The sequence below is a fragment of the Henckelia pumila genome, chromosome 4, assembly GCF_033568475.1.
Source record: "Henckelia pumila isolate YLH828 chromosome 4, ASM3356847v2, whole genome shotgun sequence".
In the NCBI taxonomy this organism is placed as follows: domain Eukaryota; kingdom Viridiplantae; phylum Streptophyta; class Magnoliopsida; order Lamiales; family Gesneriaceae; genus Henckelia; species Henckelia pumila.
Window position 1 is genome coordinate 122,114,441 of NC_133123.1, and position 9,712 is coordinate 122,124,152.

The following is a 9,712-nucleotide window of genomic DNA, read 5'->3' on the forward strand; positions in this document are numbered from 1 at the left end:
CTTTTTGATTGCTTATTTTTAATTTATGATCTTGGATTAATTTTGTGATTTGAGAGATTAAGAACCGGGTCGTCACAATTACACATATTATTTGGCTCAAAATTATAATGAAGGATTTGAAATGTCTTATGTTACGTACCCAAATATATTTGTTGTTTCAATTTCAAAGTCATTCTCCATATTATTCAATTAATGAAATCCATATGATTCGAAATCCTCTCACAAATAAAAAACTTTTCAAAAACACAATCGAAAGTGAAATTTCAAATCCAATACTCTTGATACATAATTTTACCAATAATTATGATAGATTTAAAATACACGCAAGTTAGATTTAATTTGAAATATATATTCCTGAAATTCATCTCCTAAAATCATATTCTTACATTCCACCAAATCAAATCCATCATTTTAAGCGCGCGTGAGCAACTGGGCATGGTAGCCTATATAATTTTTTTTTGTTATTTGCCAACACTATCCATATTCATTTTGATAATTGTCATTTTAACGTAGGAAATTTTAATTATCATTTTACCATTTGAAATTTTAATAATTACCCTATGCATTTATTTCATAATAGTCTGTCAATTTTTATATAAAAATTCAATAAATCAATTGTAAAATTCTAACGCATATAGTGGATTTAAAAGTTATGAATAATTCAATTGTTAATTTGCTAAAAAAATTAAAAAAATCATAAAAAACAACAAGATTTCATATATAATTTTTAAATATAACTGAAGATGTTAATTAATTTTCATGAAAAAAGTGCTTATAAAAAAGACAATAATTATTATGCTGATGTTCGAAGCTTTCTTTATGTTTATATATGCACTCCATCTTTTTCCGAGAAACTATTCAAGAACATTGATTGGTTTGGCATCCTTTCACTAATGTTTTTCACTGTTTGATTTGATTTAAATAAATATAGTGTGCTCCCTTTGCACTTGATTAAGCCTGTCTATATAATAATTAATTAAAAATCTACATATGTTGGTTTTGTAATAATACTGATATATATATATATATATAAATTAAATTTATTCACTCGGCTAAGAATGGTTAATTAGTTCGAATATTATATCTTAATATTTTCAGAGTAAATCCAATTATATACAATATTTTATATATGATTTTTAACTTATTTTTTTTTTGAAGCTATATATGATTTTTACTTAGAACAATGCATTGGACGTAAAAATTCAGTTGTAGGTAATACTATATAATATATATACTATGGGATGAACGCTTTAATTTGTTGCAATGCCTAACTCCTAAGTATATAATCGAATAAATCGGAATGAAACTTACTTTGTCAGTATCAATTTACAAATAACAATGATATTTTTTTTAAAAAATATTTTGGAGTACGTAATTTATTCCCTACACAAATTAATTTATCTTTGAAAAAAACAATTTTCAAAATTTATTGTCACTGTCATCAGTGAAGACCCACGAGTCTACCTCGCACCATCCATGACAAATTTAAAACGACTTTGGTACATTTTATTTTAGCTGGATTCCAATGATTATATATATTTATTACCCATTTTAATTATATTCTATAATTTTAAATTAAATAATAAACAAATTCCCAAATTGGCAATAGATAGAAATAGACACTACATATATATCTCTCACGATCAGCCGACTACTTTTTTAAATATTTATATTGCTAATTAATTTGTTTTTGCTTCCGGTAGTACCATTCATAAAAAAAAAAAGAACATGTTACATCAATTTATTTAATTAAATAATTAATGATATAGCTAGGCATAAATTTGAAAAACTCTATAAGATTATTATTTTCATGGTTCAACGAGAGGGACGTCCATTGGACTTCTCCATCGCCATGAAGGTCACATGTTGATGTTTCTGGGATGGATCTAGGGTTTAATTTGTTGCGTACACAAGTCGAAGAACATGATAATTTCTGCGCAATATTTTGTATGAACGTGCATGCGTCTATATATATTAACATATTTTGGATATATATAATGATCAACATTGTACATACTTGAAATTTGAAATTTTTTTTTATAACTTTTTTCATGGATACATGTATGTATATCATCAATTCATGATCAGTCGATCATGTTGCATGGGGTTAGAAATACTTCCAGGAAAAAAAGCATGTTTGCTTTCTTGAATCTTGAAGCTTAATTTCGAGTATATATATGCTGCTGCAGCAGCAGCAGCAAAAGATCTTAAAATATATATATATATATATATATATATATATATATATATATATCCCATTTATCTATTATTATTATTATTTTAAATTTTTTTTTATATCCTTGGACAAAAGAAGGCCCTACATAATTTAAAGATGATCAGTCCCAGCAACATATTATATATAGGTGTTATTAAAGTTTGTACGAAGATCAGATCGAACCACTGATGGTCCTTGGAGGATGAGTTCATTAATGCATGGGGTCGCGAGTTTATAATTTATATAATAGAACCAATTTAAATTTGAAGTTGAAATATATATAAATATGTAATGATATATACTACTGACAATTGATGGCTAGCTTAAACAATATATATATATATATATATATATATATATATATATATATATATATATATATATATATAAAGAGTAGTTTATTTAATTGGTTCACTCAGAATCAGTCAGTAGCTAAAAGGAACTTGTTTCCATTGATATATATCTAGAACCTGAGCAAAACCAACAGACCAAGAAAACCGCCGCCGTAAGCGCGCGGGGAAAAACCCATAATTCAGCTCGATCATTTTTGCTGAAAAAAACCACAGAAAATTACCAAGATAATTAAAAAGCTCACACACATGTGGAATCGTCCATTAATATAATTAATGGCAACTCCAATCCCACAAAACACACGATACATATACATATATATTATACATATCTAGATTCTAGATAGATTATATATGATATTTTTTGGATCGATATTTAATTTATTATAGTTTTAGCTAGCTAGCTAGGATCTTTTTTAATATTGGCTCAGGTTCTTTAATTTTCTTGATCCATGCATATTTTGTTAAGGATAGCTCCAAAGGCTATCGTTTCTGGAAGTACTGTTATCCGGCCATTCGTAGTCGTCCGCCGTGCGTGGCGGGCTGAGAAGCATCCCCCCCGCCATGTCCACCAGAAGCTGAGGCATGTCGAACAACTCCTCCTCATCCACATAATTGGTCGCCGCCGCCGAGCTCGACGAACCTTCGTTTCCCACCATGCCACTGTTTCCAGTCCCGCCGCCCCCGGCGTCTCCAGCCCCGGCAGCGGCGGCGGCAGCCATTGCCGCCGCGGCCCTTATGTCCCCGGCGGACTGGGAAACCGGCACGGGGTACGATGCGACGAGGCCGGGGAAGTTGATCCTCGCATCCGACCCCTTCAACGCCAGCGCCGCCACGTCATACGCAGCGGCCGCCATCTCCGGGGTGGGGTAAGTTCCCAGCCATATGCGAGTAGTTTTCCGGGGCTCCCGAATCTCGGACACCCATTTCCCGCCTCGGCAACGAATCCCACGATAAGTCGGGTGGCGTCCGGACGTCGGCGAGGGAGCGGCGGCTGCTGCGCTCCGACGCTGCTGCGGCGGCGGGGGAGTTGGTGAGGAGTTGTCTTGGTCATAAGTGTATGAGAAAGGAGCATTATTGTAGTAGTAGTAGTCTTCGTCTTGGGGGTTGGGAACTACTATAAAGGGATTTATTTGACTTGGACTTTGTCTCCTGCCTCGATTAGCCATGCATATATTAATAATTAAAAAAATTTAAAAAAGACAAAATAAAATAAAAAGGTCAAAGTTTATTTTAGCACAAGGTTTATTACAATATACTTGATATGGATAAGTTTGATAAAAAAGTTATGGGAAAAAATTCGTTTATAAGGGAAACAATAGCGCCATAGAAAACGCGGAAAGTTCGTGGGCGAAGTGATTCTGTACTTTAAATTTTTTAAGGTTTTTTGTGATGTCAAAATAGTTGAAGCTACCTAAGAATTAGCTGTCAGAATTAAGGCATGTGTTTATTAGGGTTTTCTCTCTACCTTTAATATTTTGCATCATAATTTATAATCATTAGTTGCCATCCAATTGTGTTTAAGTATCATTTTTCCCTAATGGAAATTAAAAAGTCGACCCTACATCGAGTGTTTTACACTAAATATAAAAATCGATGACTTTTTTTAGTTGGAGAAAAGATTTATTATAATTGAGTTTCAAATCGAACAAAATTAGTTATTGATGTAGCCAAAAATCGCTTGTATATGATACGTTGCTTCCGCAAAGTCCGGAGTATCAACAAATCCTTGTATGTTCTTGGTAGAGATCTTCAGTGGGTTGTTCCTACGTCACAAAACAAAGTCAGAAGAGCCGGGAGGATTCCCGGCGAAGGCACTTGATAGTTATGTTTTTATTGCATTTGTTAGTGTTATTTTGCTGTTGTTTTGCATTTGTTTACGTGTCTTATTTATGCATTTTGTTCGTATTTCATTTTTCGTGTTTGCATGATTGGTTTCCCGGTTTTGTGGTTAGGTTGTACATTTTGGCGGATACATGGAAGGAATCTTTGAAGCAATGGAAAAGATGGAATTTATGAAGAATTTTTGGCCGCTCGATCTGCAGGAGTTTACCGATCGAGCGGCGCGCGTGTTTTGAAGCCAGTAGCTTGATTATTTTGGCTCGCTCGATCGGCCAATGTTTACCGATCGAGCAAGCGGGTCTGTTCGGGAAGGATTTTGTAATTTTGGAAACTCTTTTATTTTGGACTCTAGACTTTATTAGGCTTTTAATTCCGTTTTTGGGGGATTATTATCAGACTTGTTAGATCTCTAAGGCGGCTAGGTTTTGTTCTTTCAATTTTCTCTCTAGTTTCTTCTCTTCTTTGAATTTTTATTGATTTGGTGATGAATCATTGTAGCTAAACCTTTTATACTTGGTTGAGGGAGACGAAACCTTGATATATTTTATTCATGAGATTCGATTCGTAGTGTTTAATTCTTGTTAAGTATCAATATTTGATCTGGTTTATTTCATGTTTGTATGCGAGATTTTAGGATTGGTCATCTTAGGATTTTGCTATGCAAACTATAGCTAAATTAGAATTCAAATCCGTAATTGTTTGAATTAACTAATTTGCAAAGCAACTACGTTTGATATTTTCTGCTGTTGAATTTATTAAATTGTAGGGTCAATTATTGACTAGGCTAAATACAACCGTTGATGTTTGTGTTGTCTAGATTCGTCAGTTTTACTAGTTTGAATGCTACCGTGAATTTAAATCTGATCGCTGGTATTGGGTTAATTTATGTGGTAAGGGTTAATTTAGAATGTTGTTTTCTAATTAGCTAAAATTAAGGTAAAATAGGAATTTGATTTTCAATGACGAATATTTAATATGATTAATTATTTTTAGGGAATCGATGATTGAATGAATGAATATCAAGGGTGTAGTCGACTGATACCAAGTCTCGTCTCTTATTGGTTTCTCCAGTTGAATTTTTATTCTTGCATGATAGTGATAATATTAAATTTTTAATTGCTTAAATTTTTAGTAGTTAATCTCAATCTCAAAACCCCTTTTATTTTACTTAGGACACATTAAATTTACCTTTCCTCGTGGGAACGATCCCTACTCGCACTACTACATTTTTCATTGTTTAATCTGAGTTGGGTTAATTTGGGCACGACACGACTGAGCGCTACCAAATTTTGGCGCCGTTGCCAGGGAAGGCGTTTAGTTTATTTGTGTTCTTGTTTTTATTTTTTATTTTATATTCTTTCCCCAGTGCTTTTCGGGTTTGTTAATGCTTACAGGAGAATCTTCTGAAGAAGAATTCCCCTACGACACGGAGATTGAAAGAACTTTGCACAGGCAAAGGAGAGAACTCCGTAGGCAACAACAAGAAGCCGCTGCTCGAGCTGCTTTTCCAGAAGGAGAAGAGATGGCTGCTAATGCAAATCTGAGTCTTCGAAAATTGGGCACTCCTGACCCCAATCAACAACCTTTATGCATTACTTTTCCTATTTTAGAAAATAATGCTACTTTTGAGCTCAAATCTGGATTAATTCACTTATTATCTGCTTTTCATGGTCTTGCAGGTGAGGATCCGAATAAACACTTAATGGAGTTCCACGTGGTTTGCACAAGTATGAAACCCCATGGAGTGACAGAGGAGCAGATTCAGCTGAGAGCTTTTCCTTTCTCTTTGAAGAGTGCTGCTAAGGATTGGCTGTATTACTTGCCCTCTGGTTCCATCACGACGTGGACGGAAATGAAAAGAATCTTTCTGGAGAAATATTTCCCAGCCTCTAGAGCTGCGAACATCCGGAAGGAAATCTATGGAATCAAGCAATACTCCGGAGAGTCACTGCATGAGTATTAGGAGCGGTTCAAGAAGCTTTGCGCTAGCTGTCCGCAACATCAGATAAGTGAAAACCAATTAATTCAATTGTGCTATGAAGGTTTATTGTCTCATGACAGAAATATGCTGGATGCGGCCAGTGGAGGAGTTTTCGTGGACAAAACTCCAGTCCAAGCAAGGAATCTGATAGAGAACATGGCCGCCAATTCTCAACAATTTGGAACCGTCAGGAGTGATCCAACACCCGGAAGAAATAATGAGGTAAATTTTTCTTCCCTTGAACAACAACTGAATGATATGACGTCTCTTGTGCGTCAAATGGCTGTAGGGAATGGACAAAATATGAAGGTTTGTGGAATTTGCACTGCAAGGGGACATGAAACTGACATGTGTCCCACACTTCAAGAGGGATCGGCTGAGCAAGTCAATGCAGCATGAGGATTTCCCGGACCGCCACAACGGAAGTATGATCCATACTCCAACACATACAATCCTGGTTGGAAGGATCATCCAAACCTGAGATATGGGAACCCGCAAGAAATTCAAGCACCACCGCACAATCCAGCTTATAGGCCGTCGTACCCCCAACAACCACAGCATCCTCAAGTCCCCACGCCTGGTGAGTTTCTAGAAAACATTGTTAAGGATCTTGCTACCAATACTGCCGCTTTTCAATAGGAAACTCGAGCAAGTATCCAACAGTTGAACACTCAAATGGGGCAGTTGGCAACCGCAGTGAACAGGTTGGAGGCACTGAATTCGAACAGCTTACCATCACAGACTGTGGTGAATCCGAGGGAGAATGTGAGTGCAATCACCTTGAGGAGTGGAAAGGAGTTGAAGGTTAATGAAGAAGTGGTGAAAGAACCAGTACAGAACAAAGATGAGCAGGAATCCAAGGTAGAGGAGGACGACACAATTCAGGAAGCACCGAGAGGTAAGTTCCCTCCTTTTTTCGAGTATAAACCTATAGCCCCTTTTCCATTAGCATTGAAAGAGTCTATGAAAGATGATGGAATTAAGGGGTTGTATGAAGTGTTTTGTAGATGCGAGGTAAATATCCCTTTGTTAGATGCTATTAAACAAGTACCTACAATGCTAATTCAAAGAAAGGTACCTACAAAATGCAAGGATTCAGGTATGTTCTCAATTCCTTGCAAGATAGGAGATGTTCAGCTTGATACGGCCATGTTAGATTTAGGAGCGTCGATCAATGTCATGCCATATTCTGTGTATGCTTCCTTAAAACTAGGGCCTTTGACTGAAACTGGAATTGTTATTCAAATGGCTGATAAATCTACAATTTTTCCAAGAGGAGTGCTAGAAGATGTTCTTGTGCAAGTTGACAATTTGGTCTTTCCTGCTGATTTTTATGTGCTTGATATGAAAAATAATGATTTGAATAGTCCAATTTTACTAGGAAGACCATTTTTGAAAACTTCAAAATCTGTTATAGATGTGAACAATGGCACTCTCACTATGGAGTTTGATAGGGAGGTTGTTAAGTTTCATATTTTTGATACCCTGCAAATTCCTGATTGTGAAAGTGTTGTTAATAATCTTGATGTCATTAATAACTTGTCGCAAGAACACAAGAAGGTTGTGAATGGGAATAAAGTTAAGAAGGTTATTGCAAGACCTATGGAGAATTTTACTACTGAAAGTGTTCGTTCTGAACTGCAGGCACCCAGAAATCCAAGAAGAAGAATCAAAGACCAAAAATCTCTACAAAAATGCGCAAGTGGGTGAAGGTGGACAAGGAAACTAGATATGAACCACCTTGATGAACTGAAGCATGCTGTCGAGCTATAGACTGACTATAAATTTAGCGCTGATTGGGAGACAACCCAGTGTTTTTTTTTTCTTTAGTTTTTATCTTTCATTTTGTTTTTGCATTTATTTTTGTTGTTTTCAGAAACCGAATGCCGCCACCTCCGCAGTCAAAGTTTCAATGATTCTTCCGTGATGCTGTCAGACGTTGAAGAGGACAGTGCCAACACTTAAACCAGGGGAGTTTCGTTTTACATTTTTTGCATTGCATTGTGTTGAGTTGTTTGTTTGTGTTTTGTGTTTTGACGCATTGAGGGCAATGCTTCATTTAAGTGAAGGGGATGTATTCATATTGTTGCATTTGTTTTGTTTTGTTATTGCATTCATTTTGTTTTTCGTTTGTGTCGTATGCATGAGTTGAGGATGAGATTGTTAGCCTATGACGAGGTAGTTTAAAAATAATAAAATTTTTGAAATTTTTTACTCTTGATTGGATTTGAGAAACCTTAGGTTGTTTGTTGAATATTCCAAGCACGCCTGTTTAACCAGTGAGTTGTAGCGATGTATTTGATATTGTGAATGTCTGTTGGGCCATTGCACGACATTAGGTGTTTGTGGAACTTGACGGTTCTTAAGTCTTGACAATCTTATTGATAGAGCATTCACTCTCTTGTTTTTTTTGGAACATGCTTTTGAGCAATCGACTCCATCCGGGTAGTGAGCGAGATGTTTGAAATCCTATTCATCTTGTTTGTGGCTAAGTCTGCGGGAAAAAAAATAATAAAATGGGGTTAAGCCTTGAAAAAAAATCTAGTAAGGCATCAGTTCCATCTGGGTTATAGACGAGGGGATTGAAATTCGAATCCTATCTAGTTATAGCTAAGTTTGCGGGTAATTATTGGGACTGTCAAAAGATCTAGATAATTGGTGCGTATTTTGCTTGAGAGAGTTTATGTTTTGTTGATGGATTGTTGGGAGGAGAGTTCTTGATTGTGAGGCTTGCACTAAATTGTTTTAGGTCGGCGAACAGTCTTGAAACTTTGTCTTTTGAAGTTGCATGTAGCTGGGGTAACATGACACACACACACATTCGCATTCGACTGAAGGTGTATCATTGATGATTGAGAGTAGCTGTGAACTTGTTTTAGATGACAGTGGTTTTCTCTGAGGTTATGTTGTGTATGCTCATTCTTTCTTGTGTATCTATTTTGTTTCATTTTGTTTTGCATGACTTACTCGAGGGCGAGTAAGGAGTAAGTGTGGGGGAGTTTGATAGTTATGTTTTTATTGCATTTGTTAGTGTCATTTTGCTGTTGTTTTGCATTTGTTTACGTGTCTTATTTATGCATGTTTTGTTCGTATTTCATTTTCCGTGTTTGCATGATTGGTTTCCTGGTTTTGTGGTTAGGTTGTACATTTTGGCGGATACAAGGAAGGAATCTTTGAAGCAATGGAAAAGCTGGAATTTCTGAAGAATTTTTGGCCGCTCGATCTGCAGGAGTTTACCGATCGAGCGGCGCGTGTGTTTTGAAGCCAGTAGCTTGAATATTTTGGCTCGCTCGATCGGCCAATGTTTACCGATCGAGCGAGCGG

The 9,712-nt window shown here is 36.0% G+C and overlaps 1 protein-coding gene across 1 annotated transcript; it reads right to left on the reverse strand.

Annotated features, from left to right (window-relative positions):
* Window positions 1-2,648: 2,648 nt before the first annotated feature.
* On the reverse strand, window positions 2,649-3,824 carry LOC140865432 (ethylene-responsive transcription factor ERF024-like). Its single transcript, XM_073270081.1, has one exon. It carries the CDS (start codon window positions 3,732-3,734, stop codon window positions 3,030-3,032), a length of 705 nt encoding a protein of 234 aa, XP_073126182.1. The 5' UTR covers window positions 3,735-3,824; the 3' UTR covers window positions 2,649-3,029.
* Between the last annotated feature and the right edge of the window lie 5,888 nt (window positions 3,825-9,712).

What these genes read in the sequence shown, in the direction of transcription:
- LOC140865432 (XM_073270081.1), bottom strand. Translation starts at nt 3,734, where the DNA reads ATGGCTAATCGAGGCAGGAGACAAAGTCCAAGTCAAATAAATCCCTTT.